Source organism: Anastrepha obliqua, chromosome 1 (genome assembly GCF_027943255.1).
Source record: "Anastrepha obliqua isolate idAnaObli1 chromosome 1, idAnaObli1_1.0, whole genome shotgun sequence".
Classification (NCBI taxonomy): Eukaryota; Metazoa; Arthropoda; class Insecta; order Diptera; family Tephritidae; genus Anastrepha; species Anastrepha obliqua.
In genome coordinates, this window is record NC_072892.1 from 172,606,121 (window position 1) to 172,633,449 (window position 27,329).

General features: G+C 38.6%; 6 protein-coding genes across 6 annotated transcripts in view; 3 read left to right on the forward strand and 3 right to left on the reverse strand.

The window, feature by feature from the left end:
* The window catches only part of LOC129241070 (ubiquitin carboxyl-terminal hydrolase 46), a 104,495-nt gene extending 95,300 nt beyond the window's left edge, over positions 1–9,195 (reverse strand). The window contains exon 1 of the mRNA XM_054877225.1: positions 8,624–9,195. The gene's annotated coding sequence lies outside the window, so the exon portion shown is untranslated. The remainder of the gene's footprint in view (positions 1–8,623) is intronic.
* A 4,494-nt stretch (positions 9,196–13,689) lies between these two features.
* LOC129241103 (O-glucosyltransferase rumi-like) lies at positions 13,690–15,143 on the forward strand. The gene is made up of 2 exons (XM_054877271.1): positions 13,690–13,925; positions 13,980–15,143. Exons 1-2 carry the CDS (start codon positions 13,781–13,783, stop codon positions 15,071–15,073), a joined length of 1,239 nt encoding a protein of 412 aa, XP_054733246.1. The 5' UTR covers positions 13,690–13,780; the 3' UTR covers positions 15,074–15,143.
* A 97-nt stretch (positions 15,144–15,240) lies between these two features.
* Positions 15,241–16,347, forward strand: LOC129241109 (mitochondrial GTPase 1). Its single transcript, XM_054877284.1, has one exon. It carries the CDS (start codon positions 15,362–15,364, stop codon positions 16,292–16,294), a length of 933 nt encoding a protein of 310 aa, XP_054733259.1. The 5' UTR covers positions 15,241–15,361; the 3' UTR covers positions 16,295–16,347.
* A 9-nt stretch (positions 16,348–16,356) lies between these two features.
* On the reverse strand, positions 16,357–17,359 carry LOC129241113 (chromobox protein homolog 3). The gene is made up of 2 exons (XM_054877295.1): positions 17,084–17,359; positions 16,357–17,029 (listed from the first exon to the last, which is right to left on the reverse strand). Exons 1-2 carry the CDS (start codon positions 17,191–17,193, stop codon positions 16,438–16,440), a joined length of 702 nt encoding a protein of 233 aa, XP_054733270.1. The 5' UTR covers positions 17,194–17,359; the 3' UTR covers positions 16,357–16,437.
* Positions 17,360–17,531: 172 nt separating this feature from the next.
* LOC129241094 (endoribonuclease Dcr-1) lies at positions 17,532–26,045 on the forward strand. The gene is made up of 13 exons (XM_054877257.1): positions 17,532–18,318; positions 18,384–18,553; positions 18,624–20,338; positions 20,721–21,017; positions 21,078–21,317; positions 21,398–22,636; positions 22,712–22,844; positions 22,916–24,177; positions 24,353–24,466; positions 24,523–24,628; positions 24,686–25,323; positions 25,387–25,628; positions 25,689–26,045. The coding sequence occupies exons 1-13, from the start codon at positions 17,690–17,692 to the stop codon at positions 25,852–25,854; spliced, it is 6,951 nt and encodes a 2,316-aa protein (XP_054733232.1). The 5' UTR covers positions 17,532–17,689; the 3' UTR covers positions 25,855–26,045.
* Positions 26,027–26,808, reverse strand: LOC129241122 (signal recognition particle 14 kDa protein). The gene is made up of 4 exons (XM_054877306.1): positions 26,719–26,808; positions 26,575–26,647; positions 26,406–26,506; positions 26,027–26,336 (listed from the first exon to the last, which is right to left on the reverse strand). The coding sequence occupies exons 1-4, from the start codon at positions 26,740–26,742 to the stop codon at positions 26,205–26,207; spliced, it is 330 nt and encodes a 109-aa protein (XP_054733281.1). The 5' UTR covers positions 26,743–26,808; the 3' UTR covers positions 26,027–26,204.
* Between the last annotated feature and the right edge of the window lie 521 nt (positions 26,809–27,329).

A 27,329-nucleotide genomic window follows, 5' to 3' on the forward strand; every position in this document is an offset into this window, starting at 1 on the left:
ATTTTAAAGAGATTTTATTTGTAACAAAAAGTAAAAACGCTTTGCGTTGCGTATGAATGTGTGCATATATTAGACGGGACTAATGTTGACAGATTTGTTGCTGTTTTAAAACTGTTAATTTATACTTAGGTGAAGAGATAATTTTCATACATAAAAGACGATTTTTAAGAAAATAGAATTTATACACTGAAAAAATAACATCATTTTGTTTTTGTTTTTGTTTGGACCATAAAACTCTCTTAGATGAATACCATGGACCGACCTCGTTTCTAATGAAGAAGTGCTGTGAAGAGCTCACAGCGACAGACAACTAATCAAGTGACTAATCAAACGACGAAAAACTTCATATTTGGGGCATATTCTACGAAACCCAAAATATGAACTGTTGCAACTCATATTGCAGAGCAAGATAGAAGGAAGAAGAGATATCGGGCGTAAGCAATATTCTTGGTTGTCCCTTCCCACAGCCCCAGGCCGCGCCACCACTCTCATTCGTCACTAATAATCGAATATTTGCTTAAATTTAATCTAAAAAATCTTAGTTTTTCCTATTTCCCACTATTTATAGCACACTCTAGACTTCATAATCCGCATAAGCTGTTCAACTATGACCCAAATGCAAAGTTCAAAAACGGTTTGAGATAGAAAATTAATAAAAATAATTTTGCTTGATATTTTTCTAATTGGTTGTTTTGATTTTATTCAACGAGGCATAGCAACGGATGCCGGGTATTGTAATATTTATTATGGTTATGAATAAAAAATTATTTTCTATGAAATTATTGTTTGTAATTCTTTTATATACATATCCTAAATCCCTCAAAACTACTCCTACGCGAGCGGGGCCGCGAGTTAAAGCTAGTTCTCAAATATAGTTAAAAAAAAAAATTAAAAAAAAAATGTATTACTTTTAAATTAAATAATCGCTTACATTTGATTACGAATAGCAAATAAAGAAGAAGTTTTTTTTTATACCAGTAGATAATCTATTTTTTGTTTCTTTTCTAACATTTCATAAAGTCATGATTGGTTAGGCTGCCCAAGGCTGGTCATAAGCCACCAGGCTAGCCAAGTGGCGAAGATTCTGAAATAAGTATTTAAAATAAGTCTTATTTTTGAGCTTTTTTGGAGTGTTTCTTGTCAACTTAAAAAAATTGCCGTTTTCTGACGGTTTTTCGAGTGTTGAGCGTTAAGGTTCATTTATGGGAACATTTTAGAGCAATTTTTGCGCATTCATCTAACCAAACTGAAAAAAATTCGCAGCGGCTTGCTAAGTAAACTTTATATGAATTTCACAAGATTTTTTTTATTGTAAAACATATCTACATAGAAAGATTTTATTTCATTTTTTGATATATTAGTTTACATTTTTGTTTTCCTATCATGAAGATTTCGAATGATTTTTTCTTTAGCAAGTTTCTTCGTATATTTTTCCATAGAAAAGGTTGTAATTTATTTTTGATTTCATGCATTTATTCATAAATATAAAATAAATAATATTTTTTTTATTACTTTTTAATTATAATTCTTTATATGTTAAGGCCACCCGGTGGTCTAGAATTTTCAAAAAATCGATTTTTTTCGATATTTCGAAAGTATAGTATCTTAAGAATATACTGTGCAATTTTCATGCGGAAATTCCCAATATTATATGTAGCTTCTACAGCCCATTAACTGAGTAGAGAGCGGTCCGCGTGCTCATCTACCTCAAAGTTTAAACTCATTTATCTCGAAACGTCTTTTATGTTGTTCACAACATGTATCGCTATCGTCGGAACTAGAATCATAATTTTATTTAAATAATTTACTATTTTTTAAACTAAAAAATTAGTGAAAAAACCCGATTTTACGAACTTTTTTTTCAAAAGTGCGCCATTTTGTCAATTTTTCATTTTTTCCGATTTGTTCTAGTTCCGACCATAACTGCACTCTTTCTGATTAGGAATCTTCTTGAATTTTGTGTTTCAGATGAGTAGAAGTCTCGAAATCATCTACGCCGTCCGGATTCGATTTTTCGAGAGGCATTTTCAGCGGCATTTTTATAATAATAAATATTGTTTCAAAAGTAAAAAAATCGTGAAAATAGGTGAAATTTTCGTGTACCCCACCGGGTACCCTTAACAAAAAAATTAAATGAAGATGGGAAAGGAAAAGCAGATATTTTAATTAAAAAATGGTTTAAAAAAGTAAAGTAAAGCAAAAAGTACCTCGAAAAGCTGAAATATCCTTAAAAAAAACACCAATAAATCAACAAACCGAATCAAAAGAATCTTCAAATATGACTCAAACAGTTCCGATATTCCCAGAAATCTTATAATAAAACGCACATTAGACTCCTCGCCCGCGTTGAACGGAAAATCTTTCATTTAGGGAGAAAAAAAACTCTGACGTAAACGGATGTACAAGGTGAAGTCCAAAATAAACAAGACTGACGTCATAATAATGTTTTTGATGTCGCCATCTTTTTAATGAGTTAGTGCGTTGGAAGTTACATCCCTAGCTGACTTCCAGTGAAAGCTTGGTGACACTCGGTTCAGTGAAAACGAAGTTATTGCGTCTAAAGTGTCAGTATGCTTGTGTCATCGGTACAAAAATGAGTTCCGAACAAAGAGCTAATATCAAATTTTGTTTTAAAATCGGTAAAACGTTTACCGAAACATTTGAATTGATGAAAAAAGTTTATGGCGATGATTGTCTATATCGTGCCAGAGTTCATGAGTGGTTTACACGTTTCAGAGATGGTTGTGAGGACATAAATGACGATGAAAGCTCCTTTGAAATGAACCGAAATAATCGTTGAAGTTAATGGAATCGGAGTTGAATATCTCTCAAACATCGATTTATCGCATTTTAACTGATCATTTGGGCTTACAAATGCACAAACCACGTTTCATTCTGCACAAGTTAATTGCTCCGAATTCAACATTCGGTGATGGTGATGAAAAGTGGTGTTTCCCACATGAACCTAAAACTAAGCGATAAATTGCCGAATGGAAGGCCCCACACGAGCCACCACCCAAAAAATCGCGTTTGGAGAAGTCAAAAATCAAACCGATGTTCATTTGTTTTTACGGTTTCAAAGGAATTGTCCACAAGGGGTTTGTCCCAACGGGCCAAACCGTCAATGAAATTTTCTATCTTGACGTTTTGAAGCGTTTGTTGCATTGCATTCGTCGAAATTGCCTCAATACCGCGAAGGAGGAAGCTGGCGCTTATTGCATGATAATGCACCATCTCATCGATCCATTCTTGTGACTGATTTTTTGACTAGAATTCGCATTTTAATAATCAATCACTCCCTGTATTCACCTGATATGGCGAAATAGCATTTGGTCATGAAAGGAAAACGATTTACGTCCATAGAGGCCATTCAAAAGACGTGTACCGACATCCTGAAGGACATTCCGGTCAATGGCCTGAAACACTCTTTCGAAAAGCTTTTAGATTGCCCAAAACAGTGTATCGAGGCCAGAGGGGGCACCCTGGACCCATAATCAGTGGTGCTATATTTTTACGGCTGTACATCTTTTAGAATATATGTATGTATATATACACACATACAGTGCCGGTAAAAATAATAGCACCAAGCACATGTTTTTGTCGAAAAAAAAAGCATTTGCGCGAAAATTATCATTGGGAAACACGTTTTTGTTAGAAAAGGTGATTGTTTAAAGGACAAAACAGATAAAACATCTATTTAATATCTATTTTTCAAATATGGGCCGCGGAAAGCCCTGCAGTGAAGATAAAAGGACAATTATTAAAAAAATGTAGGAGGGCAAAACCTTCGCCGATATAAGTCGGTTCCTGGACTCCTCAAACAAAATGATTAGTAATGCCAAAAAATTTGTCCAAAAGGTAGAGTCTCGTGGACGAAAACCTAATATGTCGCCGTTACTCTTCAAGCGATTAGTTAGACAGAGCAAGAAGGAGTCATTCAAGCCAGCAAAGGAGCTTAAAAAGGGTAAAAGTCGATGATACACCAATTCCGACGGTAAATAACCCCAAAATTTTGGGTGTAACCTTTGACAGCTTGCTCTCCTTCTCTGCGCACACAACCACAATTGCCACTAAAGTCCAAAATCGCAACAAGGTCCTCAAATCGCTGGCAGGCAGCACTTGGGGCAAAGACAAAGAACTGTTGCTTTCGACATTTAAGGCGATTGGCCGGCCGGTTCTAAACTATGCTGCGCCTGTCTGATCGCCTGGAACTAGTGATTCGCAGTGGACAAAGCTACAGACCTGTCAAAATACCTCCATTCGGACAGCGACCGGGTGCCTCCTGATGTCACCCATCCAACACCTACCCAACGAGGCACAAATGCTCCCAGTAGCGGAGCACAGCAAACTGCTCAGCAAGCAGTTCCTGCTGGGATGTGACCGCAGGTTCCACCCCTGCAGACACCTGCTTGAGCCTGAGCCGCCTCCAGGCACGTCAGGAGACACCTCCTAGACTACGCTGACGAAATCCAGGACAAAACTGACCGAAACCTGCTGGACCGGACAGTATTTAGACAGTCAATAAACGACATTCACCGGGAGACCGTCACCACCTTCATGAACTCCCGTCCTGTGAATGCCGTAATCGGAGTCCAACCACCACCCATCGCAGATGAAGAGCTCCAGATTCCCCGTGAGACTCGTGTAACATTGGCACAATTACGTTCTGGATACTGTAGCAGGTTAATTTCCTACATATCCAGAATCGACCCCGACATACCAAACACATGTCCGGCATGTGAAGGCACCCCGCACGACACTAACCACCTCTTCATATGCCCCCTCAAACCGACTCATCTAACCCCCCTCTCCCTCTGGACCCAACCTGTCGAAACAGCATGTTTCCTGGGCCTACCCTTAGATGAGCTAGACGAAGACGGCCGATGATATACTTACACTGACAGGGCTACCTATGCTGTTAAAACAACAACAACAGAGCAAGAAGGAGTCATTCAAACCAGCAACGGAGTTTAAAAAGGTCCAAAATATTGCTGCATCTGTTGAAATCATTCGCACTTGACTGAGAGAAAATAATTTGAACGCTTGTAGTCCGAGAAAAGTTCCGCATTTAACCATTAAACACGCAGCTAAAGGCATGAAATTTGTAAGCAACACTCCAATTGGCCAGTGGAAAAGTGGAGAAACATATTGTGGGCAGATGAGAGCAAAATCGTGTTGGATGGAGGGACTGGTTTTCATAGTTAAGTTAGGAGACCACCAAATGAAGAATTTAGACCGATGTACACGAAAAAAACCATTAAACACGGGGGTTCCAGCATTATGATGTGGACGTGCCTTTCCTATTATGGAAAAGGTCCGATTGATTGGATTAGAACGATCATGAATCAGCACGTCTACGTCGATATCCTGCAAAATGTAATGCTACCATATGCAAAGGATGAAATGCCATTAAAATGGGTCTTCCAGCAGGGCAATGATGGTTTGAGGGCAACACCATCACCGTCATGGAATGAGCCCCACAGTCTTCTGATCTCAACCCAATTCAGAATTTGTGGACTGATGTTAAAAAGGCAGTTCACACTTGCAATCCAACTAATAATGTGACCCTTTGGATGGTTGTAAAGGAAAATTGGGAGAGAATTCCGATTACTAGATGCCAGGATTTAGTGGATTCTGTGCCAAGGCGCTGTGCGGCCGTAATTGCCAATAAAGGCTACTCAACAAAGTATTAAGACACTAGTCAAATAGCATAGTTATAGATTAAAAGAACTTTTGTTTTACATTTTTAAGTTCATTTTTTGTTTTCGCCATTGTGATTGAATTAGTGCCATTTTTGTTACCGCCTTTTTTTGACTGAAACAACTTACTATATTAAGTGAATATATTTTGAAATATGCAAGAAATATGGGGTATCTTCTTATTCAAAATATGTTGATAGATTAATTAATAAGGTAAAATTATTTTATGTTCAAAAAAATTGAATTTTTTTCAAACTTTTTTAAGTGTGAATTTCCCAACATCCTATGGTGCTATTATTTTCACCGCGGCTGTACATACATATGTACATATACATACATATGTATTATGAAATTTTTGTGTAATGCAGAGAAACACTACTCTTTAGTTGTAGAAAAAGTTTACTAGCGTCTCCCAGTTTTTATGCTCTAGAATCGTCATAATATTAATATTAAGGTAACAAACTGAAGAACACCTACATATAATATAAATAGTAGATCGCATAAGCACTGTCATGCCATATGGAAAAGAAATTAATTATCATTGTACGCTTCACAGACATGATCAGCGTTCCATCCATTTGAGTGATGGGTGAAGTAGTTGCCTATTGAAGGAGTGGGGAAAAATATCAATCAAAATAAGTATTTGACACGATTCAATAATCAGCTGCAAAAACTAATAATATTTACCTAACACTACACTAACATACATATGTATGCACATATAATACAGGGTAGGCCATTTAAAGCGGGCCCATTTGTTTCTGAAAAAAAACATTGAAAAAAACATTTTTTTTTGTGTTGATATGAAAAATCATTTATTTTGATTCAAGGAGATTTGTTCCAGCTAGTTTTTGAAAATGATATCCTTCAAATGTTTGCCTCTGGCCTTGATGGCCAAATGTGTCCTTTTTTCGGCGTTTTCCATCGTTTTGGCCAATATTTCGGCCGGTATGGCGGCGATTTCGCGTCGGATATTGTTTTTAAGTTGAGTTAGAGTCCTTGGCTTGTTGATGTATACCTTGGATTTCAGATAACCCCACAAATAAAAGTCCGGTGGCGTCAAATCTGGTGATCTCGGTGGCCACGGAAAATCACCATTTTTCGAAATCAACCTTCCAGGGAACAATGGCTTCAAAAAATCGATTGTAGCGCGTGAAGTGTGGCATGTAGCCCCGTCCTGTTGGAACCAGTAGCCTTCCATGCGCCTGAGTGTTGTCCTGGCGATGCCTAATTCCTGAGAACGACGATAACTCGATGTTCGCGGAGCCTCCTCAACACTGGCTCGTACAGCCTCGATATTTTCAGCAGAACGTCGTGTACGTTGTCTGGATGCGTGGCTGGTATTGCTGAGACTACCGTGGTTAATAAATTTTGCGTATAAACGCTGTAAAGTGCTTTTGGATGGCGCACTTTTAACTTTATTTTTTTTTTTAAACGCACGTTGAGTTTTCACAATTGAGAAGTTATTTTGGATGTAAAGCTGAATTATTTCAGCGCGTTCTTTTGGAGTGTACTGCTCCATGGTAAAAATTGTCTTGGACTGACGCTTCCAACGCGCTATGTCATTAGTCGATCTGACGTTCCTGTCAAAAGTTAGAGGGTTGCCCGATGGGCCCGCTTTAAATGACCTACCCTGTATATACACATATATAATGCATACAAAGATTTAATATGCAAACAAAGGTAGACAGTGATATGAGTTCCCAGCAAGTGTTGTAACTTAAAATTGAACAACCTACTACCGAGGAAAATCAATGGTCTGTAACGACAAAATAACACTACTATATCAACAAAAACAACAACAAAGTCAAAAGCTTGTGCAAATGCAAACTGGTTTGCAAGTTTGACTCATTCACAAGACGCTGCTCAGACAAACAAAATTTGTAAGCCAGCAGAGTTTTGAAAAAGCGAACTTACCAAATGAATATGCAAAAACGAACGTACTTGTATATAATCAAACTACACTCACATATAGCACACATACAAATGTATATGTGCGAAAAGCACAAACGCATGCGCTATTTAGATTTTGGAAACTCAGGCAATATGTGATAATTTAACGGTTTTTTTTTGCCTAATTCTTGTCCGTTATAGATAGATTTTACAGTGTTGTTAATTTGTTATTCGTTTTGCTAGTACACCGAGAATGGGCAAATAAGAAACAAATCGGAGGAACTACAAGTATGTATAGTGCAATAGTAGTTAAATCGATCACAGAGCGCGACATTCAGTGTGTGAAGTCATCAAACTTAAACAAAATTCGTAAATTTCAGTGCAAGCGCTAAATGGCCAGTTATTTTATTTACTAGAAACCAATTGAATCAGCAATAATGGCAACAACAAAGCGTACAAGCCGCCCTCTTCACCGGCAAAGTGAGCAACAAAAGTGTTCAGTCAACGTTCATATAAAACTGGTCGATGATTGTTCGCAAAAACTTAATGGTTAGCAAATATACGTACATATAAATAAATAAAATGTATAAAGAGAAATGGCGCTCCGATGTAGTAAAGCAAAGTGAAATTCTTTGCAGTCGAACTCACGTCAATTGGCGTAACAAAAGCTGATGCATGCATATACAAAATACACACAGTTTATTTCCGCGCATATGTGTATTTAAGTACGTATGATAAGATTAACAACGTGCGAAATAATAGTTTTTTGAATTTGAAATGCCATTGAGGGTATACATTTTAAATGACATAATTTAAATTTGGCTTGCAAAAAGTAAAGCTCCAATATGATATCACCTACAGAGAGGTGGCAACGTTGCAAATAATTGTTAAAAATCAATTTGTTTCTCTTCAAACTGTTCCAACTTCCCACGATGAAATACGTGCCTGCCATTTGCAGTACGCATTATTGTGGTTTAGTAAGCGGGAATATGATTAATAAATATGTATATGAGACATATGTACCTGCATACCTTATTCAGTTTGGAATGCGAAACGATTTCTCAACAAACGTAAGTTGCCGTCGTCGACTCAATGAAGGTCGGTCAGGTATTTCGCCCTTAGCAGGATGCTTACAAGCGCGACCAAAGTACAAGAAAGTAATTCCAGCTTTGCAGTTGTTGCAGCTATTGTGGGTGAGCCCCAGTCATAAGAGGTATTTGTTATTATTTTATTTTACTGTTATACCGTTAATCCTAAGGTTTTCTCTTGTCACACACTGTTGAATAATTTACTATTTAATTAGCAGTTATATATGTATTTCTGCATTCGTTTCTTTTTACGTTTATCTTTCACTGCTTTTTATCTTTTCGTTGCTTGGTTCTGTCACGTAAATTATGCACAATGGCTTACTTTACTTTTACTCTTGTCTTATTGATTTCGGGCAAATTTCCAATTAATATTTCACTATTTTCAACATGTGAACAATTCTTTTTGAAAATTGTGGAAAATATTTTCCTGAATTTCGATTTTTATCTTGAACACGGACTTATTTTGACGGCATCGTCAATTTTTTCGTTTATGATTACTCGATTTCGTTTCGGAAGTAGCGAAAAACAAATTTGGTGACGACAGTCAAGAAGAAAGTACAGGGTTGCTCCGAAAGTACTTCATAATCGTGTTGTGTTTTACTGTTTTGAAAATAATATTACTCACACAAGTCATTTATTTATTATTGGTAATTTTATAGATACAATTGATGAAAAAAATTTTTGGTATTTTAATACGCAGCTGGTAAATTAAATATATTAATTTTGGCTGAGCTTTCCTTTTCTACCACGATATATTTGCTTATAATGTCTAAGTGCGTGGACCGAATTTAAAAATTATAACACGCAAATGTAGTCACTATATCAGCCTTTTGATTTATATTACTTTTTATAAATTAAAATTAAGAATTAATAGCAATATTTAACGTTAAAAATGCACCTTTTTTGCATAAGCTTGAAAAAATGCCCTATTACAGACGCTTATTTCACTTAAATACAAACACAGAAAAGTAACGAATTCACTTATAAACACTCTTTATTAATTGAAGATTTGATTTAAAGCTATTTTCACTAAATAATACTATAAATTCTATTAGAATTTTATTATTACAAATGTTCTTCTAAACGTTTGTAATGCCGTGTAGAATAAATGTGAGGAGCGAACTGTCAAACAAACGATGAGAGAGAGAAGAACAAAGCGAAATGAGAAAACCCAGTCAACATAAAGGGAATAACTCTTATATTATTATCGCGCGATTTTTAGTCCAAATTTTCGCCTGCGGCGCTTTTTTGCTTTCAAATATACATACATATTACAAAAACAAATATTTTTACAAATACTGAAAATTTGGAATAAAAATCGCGCGATTTTTAGTCCAAATTTTCGCCTGCGGCGCTTTTTTGCTTTCAAATATACATACATATTACAAAAACAAATATTTTTACAAATACAGAAAATTTGGAATAAAAATCGCGCGATTTTTAGTCCAAATTTTCGACTGCGGCGCTTTTTTGCTTTCAAATATACATAATATACATATTACAAAAACAAATATTTTTACAAATACTGAAAATTTGGAATAAAAATCGCGCGATTTTTAGTCCAAATTTTCGCCTGCGGCGCTTTTTTGCTTTCAAATATACATATATATTACAAAAACAAATATTTTTACAAATACAGAAAATTTGGAATAAAAATCGCGCGATTTTTAGTCCAAATTTTCGCCTGCGGCGCATTTTTGCTTTCAAATATACATATATATTAAAAAAACAAATATTTTTACAAAAGCTGAAAATTTGGAATAAAACTCGCCTAAATTTTCGCCATCGGCACTCATAACTTTTACGATAAAACAACATTTTCATAAGTGCTATGAATTATAAAACCTAAGTTAAATGCTTGCTGGGTTGTCGACTGCTGTATTCTCTTCTCTTCAACTGTATTTCAGTACAAACTGCAAATGTGGTCGAAAAAAACCTAATTTTTAAACTTCTCCTGGGGGTTCTATAAGGACCCTAGGAGGTTGGGACTTTCACAGTTATAATGGTGTGACCTTGCTCTTTCTAATGGGCGTGGTGGGTGGTGACACGCCCCCTCCCCCTCCGCCCCCCATTCAAATATATCGTGGTAGTAAAGGAAAGTTTTTCCTTAATTTTGGTTGGTTGATTGGTTAAAGTGGTGATTGTTCCAGGATCCAACTATCGCTTCAGCTCCATTTTGTTGCCACATCCTCGTTAGACCCGATTTACACGAGGAGACATCTGGAAGGGAGACACTGGAAATTCTCTTTTCATGTCTCATTCGCGGCCACACGGGCAAAATTGTTTTCGGCAACATTTTGACATTTAATGCTTTAGCATCGTCTGGTTGGGATGTATTTTCGCACACGCTTACATGTAAAGCGGAAAACGTTCGTCAACAATTTCTTAAATATATGAATGAAAAATGCAAACTGGTTAAATAATAAATAATTTGTTGTTTTTTTATTTAAATATATTTATAAATTGTTGTACTTGAATGAAAAAAATTAAATTAAAAATACTTAATACATAAATAATTAACTAAAAATTAACTTGAGTATCTAGAAATGCGGGGAAAATTAGAATTCAACATAAACATGCCCCATAATATATTTTAAACTATACCTACTTTACTAGCAAAAATAATCGTGCATTTCCCAAGCAGTGTTCGGATGTTTGTCATCGTTGTTATCTTCCGTTTGATTGAAAACCAACACATAACTCAGAGCCTTCTCCCACAAAAGAAGAAAACAAATGAAGCAACTGTCAAAAATTGCTTTAAGATTGGAAATACGAATAAGAAGAGCAAGGCGTGTCGCCAGTACAGGAGACAAATTCCCTTTTCTCTTCCGCGGCCGTCCTTCACCCCCGAACAAAATGTTTCCCTTCCAGATGTCTCCTCGTGTAAATGGGCACTTACCAATTTGTTTAAGGGTTATTTACAGCATGACTACATCTAGTCTGTGCGGTTTAAGAACCTTATTAGGTAGTTGGCGTCGAAGCCAGACAGTTGTTCAAGACTTTCGAACAGTGGTTGGCCCAGGGTTAACATTCTATTCTTCCATAGGGCAGGGCATTTACAGAGGAAATGGAAGATTGTTTCCTTTTTCTCCGGTTGTTTACAACTTAATTAATTATTAATATTTTTATATTTTTTTCTAAAAAAATTTTGATTGGGATTTTAGACTAGATTAGATTAGGTTTGAGGGAGGTTGGACAAGCCCAAGCACTGAGCAGCCGAAGCAGTGAGGAGACCACCCGGTGACTACACCCGGATACACCCAATACACCCGATACATCCCAATTAACCAAGGGAACTAAGACGTGACACGAATGCATAAATTATATACACCGGTGACATACATTACGTCACCTACTATATGATCTGAAATTTCAAAACCACTTTTCTGCAGAACCACAAAAGGTAAGATAATGAAATTTGATATAAATTTTCAATACTTCTCCTGTGGTAAAAGTGATAGTTATTGAAAAAGGGGGCGTGTCACTAAGCGTGTAAACTGAAACTTCCAAACCGCTTTTCTTCGAAACCCCAAAAGCTAAGCAAATGAACTTTGTTACAGTTACACATATTGTCAATATCTTTTTTTTTTGTTAAAAGTGGGCAAATACTTAATTGACCATACCGCACTAATATATTGTCAATACTGAATAATTTAAAATGGTTAGCTATCAAAAAATAACTGTTTTCCATACAGTTAAATTTTATTTTTAATAGTAAAAACTGAACTCTCCTGAAATATTTGAGTGATAATTGCATAGCAGCTGAGTCCAAGCACCACCTAGTGCAGACGAAGAGCTTCAGCTGTCTCGGGAGACCCGCGTAACTTTGTCCCGGTATGTATTATGTTGAACTCCTACTTTTCCAGAACCGACCCCGGCATACCCAATATATCTCCCGCAGTGAAGGAACACTGCACGACACTGACTACATATTCGCATGACCCATCAAACCTACTCACCTAACACGCCTCTCCCTCTGGACCCAACCGGTCGAAACAGCACGTTTGCGGGACCTACCGTTAGATGAGTTGGATGAAGACAACGCACTGGCAGGGTTCAGTAAACTGCTAAAACAGAACAGCTGATTTGTTTGTATACGGCTTACTTTCATTGTGACATCCCTCTGCGTTTTGCATGTCAGTCGAACTCGTTGACCGTTTGTGTTGTATTGGATAGGGAACGGACTTTCAGCTTGACAAAATCACGAAAAATAACTGTTTCGAGAAGACGCCGCTTGTAGTACTCGATTCGCTTTGGTTGTACCTCATAAAACTGATATAACTCAATATTTTCAATGCTAACAATTCTCTCTTCGGATATTACGAAACTTTCATTAGAGCGCGTTCATACAGGGCAAATTTTGTTTCTTCAATTTAACGAATTCTCTTGTGTACCTTGAAAATGTAATTTTTAGCAGCGCCTTCCAGTTGCTTAATCTAGTTGCCACTTGATAACACATGACGAATAGAATTCGTCTAAAAGCTTAACTTCAAAACGACGCGATCCCGAGTATTAAATTACATATTTTTTATTTTAGCGGTATTGAAATAAGAGCATGTCTTTTAGAAGCAGGTAATTATGGGTGAATTATCTAATTTACGGCCCGGGTGACAAAAATTACTTAAACATGATTTTTAGGGAGAGAATTAAACTGGTATTACTGTTTTGTGTTATTGTGGAATTGGCAGTTCACGGTAGTTTTTATTTATTTATTTACTCATTTAAAAAATTTGTCGCGTCGATTGGTGCACATGTCGATTATTTTTTGAGCAAGTCTAAGTCGGCATGGTTTTCTAAATAAATTTGAAAAATTTTCAAAAAAGAATTTCGTGTGTCTATCCATAAGGTATAGCCAAACTGACCTTAAAATGACCGAAAACTGTGAAATCGACAAATACGGGAAACACTACTACCAATTTGAAGTTTTCTACCTCGAAAAAACTACCTTATTTTCAATAGCGGTGTTCATGGAGTTCCTGGGTGTTCTATGAACACTGCCAACAACGAAAAACGAACAAGACTCGAGTCAATTAGCATGGGATTGTTTTGTTTGCCGGCACATAAATTCGTAAAGTAAACAAAGGATTCATATTGTAAAGTATGAAATTGTTACTTTTGCTATTGTGTTTAATATCAGCAAATCAGCATGCACTTTCTACAAATGGGAATAGTCAGTCCGATGATGTATGTATTACGGAAAATAAAGAAAATTGCTCCTCTTTGAAATCTGAATCAAGCAGAAACGGTAAGCATTTTGTTACGTTTAAATTAAATACTCATTAATTCACATTCCTCGTAGACAACAACATTATTGCTAAAAAAATAGGAAAGTCACTTGAATCGTATGTTGACTGTGCGGCGGAAAATGAGGATTGTCAATGTTATAACAATGTTATCGTAAATGACCTCAAACCCTACCAGAATAAAGGTGTCACACAAGAAATGTTGAAGAATTCTGCAAAATATGGAACGAAGTATAAAATACTAAATCACCGTCTTTACCGTGACAGTGAATGTATGTTTCCCGCGCGCTGCAGTGGTATTGAACATTTTCTGCTAAATCTGCTACCCGAGTTACCAGATATGGATATGATAATAAACACGCGTGATTGGCCACAAGTACTTTCGGGGCTTGGTGGCAGAATAGGTCCATTATTCTCTTTTTCCAAAACAAATGATTATTTAGACATAATGTATCCAGCTTGGACTTTCTGGGCCGGTGGGCCCGCCATTTCCTTACATCCAACGGGCATTGGTCGCTGGGATTTATTACGTGAAAGTATAACGGAAGCAAGCTCCAAAACAGACTGGTCTAAAAAACTTCCTCTTGGTTTTTTTCGAGGATCTCGTACATCTGACGAGCGTGACGCACTAGTGCTTTTGTCAAGGCGTAGACCAGATTTGGTGGATGCCCAGTACACTAGAAACCAAGCTTGGAAATCTCCAAAAGATACCCTTAACGCTGAACCAGCAAAAGAAGTTTTATTTGAAGAGCACTGCCGATTCAAATACCTCTTCAATTTTAGAGGCGTGGCAGCTAGTTTTCGATTTAAGCACTTATTTTTATGCAACTCATTGGTGTTTCATGTGGGCGATGAATGGAATGAGTTCTTTTACTTTGCTTTGAAGCCATGGGTTCACTATGTACCACTAAAAAGTTATCCAAGCGAACAAGAAATAGAAAAGATTTTAGAGTATTTTCGTGATCACGATGAACTAGCTCAGGAGATTGCGGAACGCGGGAAACAATTTATTTGGAAGCATCTCCGCATGAAAGATGTCGAATGTTACTGGAAGAAGCTGTTATTAGAGTATCAAAAGTTGCTCAAATTCAAAGTTGTGGCCGACCCTAATCTCATCTTGATTAACCCTAAACAACGGCAAGAATTATGAAGTGTGTTAATTGAATCTCAAAAGTATTATCAATATTCAATAAAGCTATAAGACAAATGTGTGAAAGATATGTAGGCTTTTTAATAAATTTCGAAATTTTGTTTATGTTTACATTTCTAACTCAGGGTGTAAATATACATTTTGAGGTTAAATTCGCAGTCATAAATAAATGTCAAAATCAGATGTGCTCAATATTTTGTTGAAGGCATCAAGATTTTTAGTATATTAGCATAAAACCCATAAAAAATTAGATTAACGTGTTAATTTTCAAATAAAATTATAAGTCAAATGTCATTTCGGGAGGCATATAATTTAGTCAGCAAACAGGCTGTTCGCTGGTTCCCCGGACACATGGGAAGAGGACTAAAACAAATGGAGCAGAAACTGAGATCTGTGGATTGTATTGTTGAAGTGCATGATGCTCGAATTCCCTTTTCTGGCCGAAATCCAGAATTTAAACACACAATATCTGGTGGTGCAAAGCCGCACATTCTTGTTTTAAATAAAAAAGATCTCACTGAAACACGCGAACAGCGCAAAATCGCCAAAGAGCTGCAAGAACGTGAGGGAATTGAGCATGTTGTGTTCACCAATTGTAAGGACCAACAATGCCCAGGTGTCAAACGAGTGGTACCTTTAGCGCATAAACTTGTTTCTACATCGGACCGCTATAATCGGACAGGGGTACAGGAGGCGAGTATTATGATAATTGGCGTGCCGAATGTTGGCAAAAGCTCGTTGTTGAATGTGCTACGTAACAAGAACCTGCGAAAGAAAAGTGCGACGCAAGTGGGGAATACTGCTGGGGTTACGCGCTCAGTTCTGGAACGCATTAAAATTAGTGAATTTCCTTTAATTTATATGATTGACACACCGGGAATTCTGGAGCCCAGAATAGCTGACGATGAAATGGGTATGAAATTGGCATCACTCGGCTGCTTGCCAGATCATTTAGTGGGTGAAGAACTGATAGCGGATTACATGTTGTACTGGATGAATAAACATCGTCGGTTCGAGTATGTGAAAGAAGTTGGATTGGAAAATCCCACAGATAGCATTGCCGAGGTTCTAATGATGTATGCTAAGGGTTTAGGTGCAGAAAGAAAACTCAGGACATTCGACGGTCAAATTGTAAATGTACCGAATACTTTGGTGGCTGCACAACGGCTTATAAAAAATTTTCGAAGTGGGCAATTCGGTGGTGTCAATCTAGACAGATAATGTATTTTGGTTTTAAATTTTAAATAACAAAAGAACGTATGCAACTATGTACATAAAAAGTGTTTGATTTTTAATCTAAGTTTATTATCATTTCTAAATTTTTATTTTTTAAATAATGGGGTATATAAAAGGAAAAAGCTTTATTACATTGCTGAACTATCTAAAATCGGTACATCAATGGCTATGTTGCCAACTCCTGGTACAGGAATAGAATACGACACTGCAGCACTATCAACATTGCCAGTATCGTCATTAGCAATTTGCTGCATAACATCACCAGCTCCAGCACTAGTTCCATCATCACCACCAACTGAAGCGCTAGTAGTAATTTGATCAGCATTCACGCCCGTTACTTGCATCTCATTCATATTCATTACGCGTAGTTCGTCCGGCACACCAAGCAAGCGCTCGTTTATGACACGCTGGAAGGGTGATCGTCGCTCAAAAAAGTCAATTACAAATTCAGGGTTCTTTTGACGCACTTCCTCGCCTGCTACCAAATCGAGCTCATCGCAAAATTGCCATTTGATTAAATATGATACGTCACCGGTTTCATCAGTCGCCCCAACAATTTGCTCCATTGCAAGTCCACGTTCATAACCACGCGGCTTTTGAATTTCTTCAACTTTAGGTTTCTTTTCTCCACGTTTCTTTGATTTTGCTCGCGATTCCTCAAATTTTTGTATCAAAGCCGGACAATCGCAGTTCTCTTCGGGCTCCCAAGTATTTTCGCCACTAAAATAAATTTCTTTACTCCAATTATCTTGTGTACATCCCTTATCATTTTACCTGGGATAACCGCGCCATTTAATAAAATATTCAACTTTTCCTTCGGGTGTTATGCGCTTGTCCACAATCTTCTCAACAACAAACCCAGTTTCTTTAACTGTGCGCACCATTATTTTTAATAAAATAAATGAATTTTGCTTTACTGAATACAATTAAAAAATATTTGGCGTCTATTCACAAAAAAACTTGAATTGCAGAGACTTTGCCGCAGAGTTGCATCGTGGAGTTCCAAGGTATTTTCTCATGTTTGAGGAATTCTGTATGCAGATTTTTGTTTGACAAATTCTTTGAAAAAATAAAAATATGTATGCGATATAGAGTAAAGTTATTGTAATAAATTTATATTTATTCACGAATATTTTGACATGTGCGCGACCGTTTCTATAAAACTGTGTATTATATATTATAATCTGCCAACTCAAAACTCTTACAGTGCACACATTTTGCTCGCCGATGTGGTAGGCACTCCGTCAGCTGATCATTGTCAATTTATTGCCGGTTATACAAATTTAGTGATTTCCCAACTTGTGCTCTGGTTTGACTTTCTCGATTTTAACTAATTTAGTGTTTTTAAATTCAAATTGTGTTGTGTTTTATGCCACCAAAATGTCGTTCCACTGGTGTGATAACATTCACACCACAATTTTTACCCCTCGTGATTATCAAATCGAATTGCTATCTGCCGCGTTCGAGCGTAATGTAATGATATGCCTCGGTCACAAATCATCCAAGGAGTTTATTGCCTTAAAGCTCCTACAGGAGTTGGCACGACCAGCACGAATTGCGGAAAAGATTAATTTATACCTGACCTGTGAACAAAACGCTCCATCTATAACAACGATGATAGAGCACTTGACTGACTTGAAAGTGTACAAAGAGGAGAGAACGGGGGCGGCGGATAAGCAGGAAATTCATATACCAAAAGACTTTCAACTTTACGTACTTCATCCACGTACTTGTCTGGCAGCCTTGAGATGTGGAAAGCTAAGTATGACGAATGTGCATTTGTTAATACTGGAAGACTGTCATGAAGCGGAGGTATATAGAGACTTGCGTCAAATCTTTGAAGACCATTTCAATGTTTCCGGCAAAGACATGCCGAAAGTGTTGGGCTTAGCTGGACCACTTCACAGCGCTGAATGCTCGCTAGAAGAACTCAGTGCAATGCTGAATACTTTGGAGGATAGTGTGCACTGCAAAGCAGAGACAGCCAGTGATATCGTAACAGTATTAAGGTATGTAGATATTTCAAGATAAAATCTTGACGTGATTGCTACATATATCATAATCATTCATTTAGGTATTGCGCCAAACCTAGTGAGTATATAGTGCAATGCACGCCATATCCGCGAGATGAGCTGACCGCTGTGCTAGAGGAGGTAATTTGCACGAGAAAAGCGTTTTTAATAGATCACCGTTACGACCCTTTCGAAATATACTGTACAGAAGAATATATGGAGGAATTAAAGGGTAAAACGTTGCTTAAATATCTTGAATATTCTTGTAATAAATATGTATAAAAATTGCTCAATCAATGCAGATATTCCCGATCCGAAAGAAGAACCCATGGAATTTTTGGAAATCATGCTCTTTGTGCTCTACGAAATGGGCCCGTGGTGTGCAGATCGTGTTGCTGTCAACATGTTTCACCGCATAGAGAAACAGAAAATAAAAACGCCACATGAACGCCATTACATTTTGCTTTGCGTTGTGAATACAGCGCTTCTAGAATTTCATGCCATTTGCGAACAAACATTCAAAAAATTTAATAATCATAAAGAATTAGTGGAACGCTATTCGAGCCCTAAAGTTTTTCGTTTGCTGGAAATTTTACGATTATTCAAGCCGGAAGAATTATTGACCAAAAACGAAACAATTCAGAAAATGAGTCAGGATTTGGATCAGATGGATTTTCAAAAACTCAGCCGAAGTATCGAATATAGTTGCCAGAATGTGGAAAATGTGACTACAAAACTACAACTCGAATCACGCTCGATTATGGATAATTTAGATCCAATTGTAAAATCGCCCACAACTGATGTGGCAAAACAGCAGACATTGCAAGCGAACACAACGCACAAAACGGAAAGTTCCGCCAGTACAAACCGACGCCATGGTGTCGGTGGTTCACATGGCCGTTTCAAACGGCGACCTTTTAGCCGCCGACAAATGCGTGACAGCGGTGATGCCTTGGATACGCTCTGCGCTATTATTTTCTGCAACTCCAATTACACGGCACGTGTGCTTTTTGATTTACTGAGCGAAATGAGCCGCCACGATCCGGAACTGAAATTCCTTAAATGCCAGTTCACAACTGACCGTGTCGCTGATCCTATAACCGAACCCAAGGAAGCTGAGGTCGAGCATAGGCGTCAGGAAGAGGTATTGAAACGGTTTCGTATGCACGACTGCAATGTCTTAATTGGCACCTCAGTGCTAGAGGAGGGCATTGATTTGCCAAAGTGTAATTTAGTAGTGCGCTGGGATGCACCCACAACATATCGTAGCTATGTGCAATGTAAAGGGCGTGCGCGAGCAGCACCGGCTTACCATGTGATACTAGTATCGCCAGCTTATAATGCAATTCTTTGTGAAAACGAACAGTTAAGTGACCAGAGCCATAGGTATTTATGTAAATTAGAGGTTGGCCAGGACGACGTTATCGATACGGATTCATGTAGCGACGATGAGGAGGAATGCAATGGCAAGAGTAACAAATTTACAATCGGTTCTTCAAAGGGAATCGTAAAAATATTAAATCCCGAAGTGATTACCAGTAAGCCACCAACAAAATGCGAGATTACGCTCAAGGAAATCAAGGACGAATTGCCGGCCATTAAAGGCATAGAAAATGAAGATACCAATACCATTGATTTAGTAGAAATTGAAAGCGAGTTGGCTCCTATTACGGAACTGCAAAATGAAACATCTTCAATAAAGGAAGTTAAAACGAAGTCAGTGGCCAACGAGTCGCTACATGATTGTTTCGATGTGCTCGATCTTAGCGACATGATTTCAGACATTAGCAGTAATAACTCTTCTAGAATTGTGTTAGAAGAAACAGCAACAACACCGGCTTCAGCATCAGTTACACCAAAGCAAAAAAAGGAGAAGCGTCGGTTTCGCTGTATCTGTGAAAATGAAAACTGTGCACAACACGGTTTGGAAACCGGCCTCGATGCTACTATCAACCAAATAGAAATCACAACTAATAAAATAGTGGAGCAATTGGCCGAGTATCGGGAAATAGAGAAGGTAATTTATTATATAGCTGACTAGCGGCCGCCGTAGCCGATTGGCTTGGTGCGTGAGTACCATTTGGAATTCAGAGAGGAACTTAGGTTCGAATCTCGGTGAAACACCAAAATTAAGAAAAAGTTTTTTCTAACAGCGGTCGCCCTTCAGCAGGTAATGGCAAACTTTCGAGTGTATTTCGGCCATGAAAAAGCTCCTCGTTAAAAAAATATCGGCCGTTCGGAGTCGGCTTGAAACTGTAGGTCCCTCCATTTGTGGAACAACATCAAGACGTACGCCACAAATAGGAGGAGGAGCTCGGCCAAACACCCAAAAAGGGTGTACGCGCCAATTATATATATATATGTATAAGCTTTTGAATGAACTACATTTTTGATTTCAGATGCTTCTACAAAAATGTGCTAATACTGAGCCATCGGAAGCAGAACACCAACTGGCGGACTATTTCAACAAATGCGTGAAGCGCTACAAGCCCTGTGAACATCTGCTGACAGGTGCTTCTGTGGATCTCACTTCATCCATCGCGTTAGTCAACAAATACTGCTCCAAGTTGCCAAGCGACACATTTACAAAACTCACTGCGCTCTGGCGTTGCACAAAAACCATTCGATGTGGTGTCGAAATGTACCAATACACAATACGTCTTCCGATAAATTCGCCATTAAAATATGATATAGTTGTAAGTTCGCATGCTGCGTATGCTGTAAAACAGTTAATAAGTTATTTATCATTGTGTTAGGGGCTTCCAATGTCTTCGAATATATTGGCGCGTAGAATGGCCGCATTACAAGCATGCATAGAGCTGCACAAAACTGGCGAGCTGGACGACAACCTGCTGCCAATAGGAAAAGAGGGATTTCGTGCTATGGAACCCGATTGGGAGAACTTTGACTTGGAGGAGGAAGATGACAAGATCGTACTTGAAAACTCCGAGCCGCGCCCAGGCACTACAAAACGCAGACAGTATTACTATAAGCGAGTGAGTTGTCTTCAAGCATTCATAAAAATCCTTAAAGACTTAACTTACGACATGTCGAATAACTTAATTTCTTGCTTTAGATTGCCTCGGAGTTTAGTGATTGTCGTCCCACAGCCGGTGTTCCTTGCTATCTGTATTTAATCGACTTGACTCTCCAGTGCCCTATTCCAGAGGAGCAAAATACTCGTGGCCGTAAAATATACCCGCCTGAAGATGCGCAACAAGGTTTTGGTATACTTACCTTAAAGCGTATACCAAAAGTCAGTTCATTTCCTATATTTACACGTTCCGGCGAGGTAAAAGTGTCCATTGTGCTCGCTAAAGAGCGGGTGGTACTCACCGAAACACAAATACGCTGCATCAATACATTCCTCAATTATACATTCACAAACGTATTGCGTCTGCAGAAGTTCCTTATGCTCTTTGATCCTGACTCCACGGAAAATTGTGTATTCATAGTGCCGACAGTGAAGCGAGATGGCGGCAAGGTGATCGACTGGGACTTCCTTGAGTTAATTGAACGAAATGCAAGTATGATGCCAACTCCAGTGCCCGAGGAGTTACGTAAATCCATAGATTTTGATGCTAACAAGTTCAAGGATGCCGTCGTTATGCCTTGGTATCGCAATCAAGATCAGCCGCAATACTTTTACGTGGCCGAGATTTGTCCGCAGTTATCACCGCAAAGTTGTTTTCCTGGCGAAAACTACCGCACATTTAAGCATTACTATTTCCTCAAATACGGCTTAACCATACAGAATGTGAAACAGCCACTGTTGGATGTGGATCACACGAGTGCGCGTTTGAATTTTCTAACGCCGCGTTATGTAAATCGAAAAGGAGTTGCCTTGCCCACCAGCTCGGAAGAAACGAAACGTGCCAAACGTGAAAACCTCGAACAAAAGCAAATTCTTGTGCCGGAACTGTGCACCGTACATCCATTTCCGGCCTCACTGTGGCGCACTGCTGTTTGCTTGCCCTGCATTCTGTACCGCATAAACGGATTGCTGTTAGCGGATGACATACGCAAGAAGGTGTCGTTGGATATAGGGCTGGGACAGCAAGAAATTCCCGACGACTTTGAGTGGCCAATGCTGGACTTTGGCTGGAGTTTGTCGGAGGTGCTAAAGCGATCAAAAGAAAATAATGCGTCGATGGACAAGAAAACGGAAGAACAAAAGGAAAAGGAGGCAAATAACAAACAAAGTAACGGTTTTGCGAAAGATATTGGTGTCAATGGTGAATTTTGCGCAGAAGATAATCAAACTAAAGCAAAGAGCGCAAACGAAATTATTATAGAAGGCGAAAAGAAGTTGAAGGTATTTATAGAAGAAATATTTGATATGTATTATAATTTATAAGAGCGCATAACGCTTTTCAATTTAACTTTGCAGGATAGTAATTTTATAGAAATAGGCACCTGGTCCAACGACATGGCGAATGATATAAATTTTAATAAATACTCGGACTCATTAGACGACGATGAGGAGGAATGTTTGAAATATTTTCCATCGAATGTCAGTTTTTGTAAGTTTTAGTGTTTGCTTATTTTTATAAAATCACAGTTCACAATTAATAATTATTCTTTTACAACACAGGCGACCAGCAGATGCGTTATGGCTCGCCCACGTTCTGGGATGTTAAGGAATCCCAACTAAATAAAAAACCGGACGATTGTGCGCAAAGCAAAAACACCACCGATACGAACAATTTTCGCAAAAATTCATTTGCCTATTACGACTCCGACGACTCATTCGCATCCAGTTACGATGGTAATGAGCCAACCAACTATAGTGAGGATGACGATGATGAGTGTGGTCCTTTGCGTATAGCCTTCACCTCTAGAAATGAGGCTGAAACCATCGAAACCGATCAGGAGATCGAAAAGCGCAATAAAAAACTGTCCATCATTCAAGCGACCAATGCAAATGAGCGCAATTATCAGAAAACCAAAAACCTGCTTGTGGGCTATAACTTTGAGGACTTAAAACCGAATATAGAAGCAGAATTGTGCGACTCCATTGCCAAGTTCACTGCATCTACTCGCCTACTGAAAGCGAACATTGAACAGTCCGGTATGCTTGTGAAATACAACCAGCCAGTGATGTTGGCACGTAAAGAGCGCACCACAAACGAGTCGGCTGCACACGGCGAGGCGGCAACTACTGAAGCGTTTTTGAAACTTTTGCCCTATGCTGATAAAGATGTGCTAATGTCTATTTTGAGCAAGCAGGCAAATGTGCTGACCATTGCCGATATTGCGCGTTTAAATGCCGACTATTTGAAATCGCATCCATTGGAGCTATTCGAAATTCAAGGTTGTGGTGATATTTTTGATAATTTCAATGATAAGGACATGTTGAAGTTGGAGGGTTGGGGCGAAGGATATAAGAAGCTGATTAAGTTGAATTTTGAGAGAAAAGCAAGTGCAACAGGCTGCGTTAGCTTAATAGATGTGAAAAAACAGGAGAGTAAAAACATGCAAGGCAATACGTTTAGCTTCGACCGCCAACCGGATTTGGCTGGCCACCCAGGACCTAGCCCAAGCATCATTCTGCAAGGTTTAACAATGTCGAATGCCAATGATGGCATCAATTTAGAACGTCTGGAGACGATTGGGGACTCATTTCTGAAATATGCGATTACCACTTATTTGTATATAACGTACGAAAACGTGCACGAAGGCAAGCTAAGTCATTTGAGATCGAAACAAGTGGCCAACTTGAATCTATATCGACTAGGGCGCCGAAAAAAGTTGGGCGAATATATGATAGCGACGAAATTCGAGCCGCACGACAATTGGTTGCCGCCCTGCTACTACGTGCCCAAAGAGCTTGAGAAGGAACTGATCGAGGCAAAGGTGGGTTGCGGCACAGTTGCGTTCCCACGACAGTCGGTTCTACGTAACCGGAACGAGCCGGATTTATATCCGGCCAAGGACTGTCACTTCAGCCGCATTCCCCGTATATGCATGGGGAATGCTTATGCTGCTGCTACAGCAAGTACAAATATTAATTATTATGTTCTTTAAACAGATACCGCCGCATCACTGGAAGCTGGTCGATTTGGCTAACATTAAAAAGTTGAACAGCGCCGAGATATGCGCATTGGTGCGTGAAAAGGCCGACAAATTGGGACTCTTCGGTGATGTAAGTGTTGTTGGTTTTTTGCTGTCTGTCGTGTATATAAATATGCTTTTCCCTAGGAGTATAATTGCAGCGAGGATGCTAGCGCTGTCGATGAAATCGCTGAGGGCAATGACTTTTCCTGCTTTATTCCTTACAATCTTGTGACTCAACACAGCATTCCAGGTAAACTTTTAGTTAAAATTCGATGAAGTGAAATAAATAAAAAAAAAATGTTGGCAGATAAATCGGTTGCCGATTGTGTTGAGGCGTTAATTGGCGCGTATCTCATCGAATGCGGTCCGCGTGGCGCTCTGTTGTTTATGGCGTGGCTTGGCATACGTGTGCTTCCGTTCGTACGCAAACCATATAATCCACAAGAGCCCCGTATACCGGGTAGCTCTAATCCGGATGTGAATGGTGAAATAACTGTATATGGCGAGTGGACAGCGCCAAAAAGTCCACTGCTCCACTATTCGCCCAACGCCCCACAGGAGCTGGAGTCCATGTTAGAGGGTTTCGATGAGTTTGAGAATACATTGGGTTATAAATTTCGTGATCGTTCCTATTTACTGCAAGCCATGACCCATGCCAGCTACTCGCCAAATCGTTTGACAGATTGCTACCAACGCCTAGAGTTCCTAGGTGATGCTGTGCTGGATTATCTGATTACTCGTCATCTTTACGAAGATCCCAGGCAACACTCGCCGGGTGCGTTGACCGACTTGCGCTCGGCGTTAGTAAATAATACTATATTTGCGTCACTGGCCGTGCGACATGGTTTCCACAAATATTTTCGACATCTATCGCCTGGGTTAAATGAAGTCATCGATCGTTTTGTACGCATACAGAACGAAAACGGTCACAGCATAAGCGAAGAAGTGAGTAATGTGGATTTTAAGTGCCTCTTAAAAGACTAAAGTTGTTTCTTTATCATGCCGCAGTATTATCTACTCTCGGAGGAAGAGTGCGACGATGCTGAAGATGTTGAAGTGCCAAAAGCTTTGGGTGATGTATTCGAGTCAATTGCAGGCGCCATCTTCCTGGACTCCAATATGTCTTTGGACGTTGTATGGCAGGTGTATAGTAATATGATGAAGCCAGAGATAGAACAATTTAGCAACTCAGTGCCAAAATCCCCTATTAGAGAATTGCTTGAACTGGAACCGGAGACCGCCAAATTTGGGTAAATACAAAGTGTAACAGAAGAATGTTTGTGCATATAATGATATGTGTTCTCTTCTAGAAAACCCGAGAAACTGGCTGATGGGCGTCGGGTGCGCGTCACCGTTGACGTCTTCTGCAAAGGCACATTCCGTGGTATTGGCCGTAACTATCGTATAGCGAAGTGCACGGCGGCTAAATGCGCATTACGTCAATTAAAGAAGCAAGGTTTGATAAAGAAGGACTAAGCCGTATTGTGATTTCGGCAACTATTAAATATATCTACTTATTACCTATTTAAGGCAATATTTTAATTTGTAAGCAGATTTTGTAATGAGAAATTTTTCAATATTTTAATTAAGAAGAATACGTGTATGTGCATGCGACTAACGTTACAGTGCAAATATAGGTTTTTCAATATGCATTTTTACACAATTTAAAAGAACTATGTTTATTATTTATATTGTCCTTCACTTGCAGTGGGGTATAGCGGACATTGACAAATATTGTCCTGTTTTACTTTGACTTGCAATTTATAGGCAAACAAGAAGGTTCTTTAAAAGCTAAATTATGTCCTAAGCAGATGAGTTGACAGCGTTTATCCCTTTGCCGCCTTCGCTTTGCTCTTCACTTTTTTGACACGCTTTAGACCATCCATGTTGCTCTTCATGAATTGCGCGTACATGCTCATCATTTTGGGTACATCCTCTTGACGCACAATTGTGGATATCTGTAATTCCCAATTCGATAGTGTGGGTGAAATACGAAGAAAACTTAAAATAACACTTCAAATCTCTACCTTCTTTGATTTCATCTGTGCACGCATAAGGCACAAGTACGTTTCTGGTTCGGGTAGCGCTGGTCGCCCTTCCCGCGGCTTTGGTCGCTCGTGGCCATTGTCTGTGGAGTGTAGTGAAAGATTAGCTTCTAACTTAAGGCTATCAAATAGAGGTAGCTTGGAAACTCACAGCGTTTAAACGTCACAGTGAATGAAGAATCCTTCTTCGCAGAATTTGCGAACTTTTCTAATCGAATTATGAACTGTAAGAGAAGCAATACCGGCTAGTCATTTTCTATCTAGGTTTTTATAAAAATTATGTTTTGATATTCACCGAAGAATTATCCAGCAGAACCATCTTTGTATGCGTAGGCAGAAAAAAAGATTTCCCTTTTGACAAGTGTCTGCTAGTGTTGGGAGAGTCCGAAATGTTTTAGTCGATTGTCTCGATTGTTGAAAAATCTCGATAGATCGATATTTGCTGTCACAGACGGTTTGCTCATCGTAAATAATCGACATGACAAGTGACCAAAATTTTCCCCCAACAGTCGGTTCTACATTAACGGAATGATTTACTATATTGGTCGGACTGTCACTCCAGCACGACTCCCCTTACATATATGGGTAATGTTTTTGCTGCTGCAACAACAACAACAACCATAACCTCTCGGACCCGCACTGGCTCGCGTTTTTTAAAACGCTTCGATGATTCACTCAGGCATTTTTTACAACGAGTTTTCAGTAGCGTTTAATATTAAAAAACAATTGGCTAAAATATTTGGAACTATCATGGTACACGTGGCTGATTTATTCGTACATGTAATACATTTTTATGATGCAAAAGTGGAATCTTTGCCATTTAATAATAATTAAACTGATAAACGATATTATTGGTACATTTTCCTTTATCCGTATACCTCTTAATTAATATAAATAATATTTATA

Excerpts from the sequence above, each read along its gene's own strand:
- LOC129241109 (XM_054877284.1), top strand. The coding sequence starts at position 15,362 with ATGTCATTTCGGGAGGCATATAATTTAGTCAGCAAACAGGCTGTTCGC.
- LOC129241113 (XM_054877295.1), bottom strand. The coding sequence starts at position 17,193 with ATGGTGCGCACAGTTAAAGAAACTGGGTTTGTTGTTGAGAAGATTGTG. Across the intron at positions 17,030-17,083 it reads AAATGGCGCGGTTATCCCAG|TGGCGAAAATACTTGGGAGC; the intron begins GTAAAATGATAA and ends AATTTATTTTAG.
- LOC129241103 (XM_054877271.1), top strand. The coding sequence starts at position 13,781 with ATGAAATTGTTACTTTTGCTATTGTGTTTAATATCAGCAAATCAGCAT. Across the intron at positions 13,926-13,979 it reads ATCTGAATCAAGCAGAAACG|ACAACAACATTATTGCTAAA; the intron begins GTAAGCATTTTG and ends CATTCCTCGTAG.
- LOC129241122 (XM_054877306.1), bottom strand. The coding sequence starts at position 26,742 with ATGGTTCTGCTGGATAATTCTTCG. Across the intron at positions 26,648-26,718 it reads TTCTGCTGGATAATTCTTCG|TTCATAATTCGATTAGAAAA; the intron begins GTGAATATCAAA and ends CTTCTCTTACAG. Across the intron at positions 26,337-26,405 it reads CACAGATGAAATCAAAGAAG|ATATCCACAATTGTGCGTCA; the intron begins GTAGAGATTTGA and ends TGGGAATTACAG.
- LOC129241094 (XM_054877257.1), top strand. The coding sequence starts at position 17,690 with ATGTCGTTCCACTGGTGTGATAACATTCACACCACAATTTTTACCCCT. Across the intron at positions 24,178-24,352 it reads AGGAACTGATCGAGGCAAAG|ATACCGCCGCATCACTGGAA; the intron begins GTGGGTTGCGGC and ends TTCTTTAAACAG. Across the intron at positions 25,324-25,386 it reads GTCACAGCATAAGCGAAGAA|TATTATCTACTCTCGGAGGA; the intron begins GTGAGTAATGTG and ends ATCATGCCGCAG.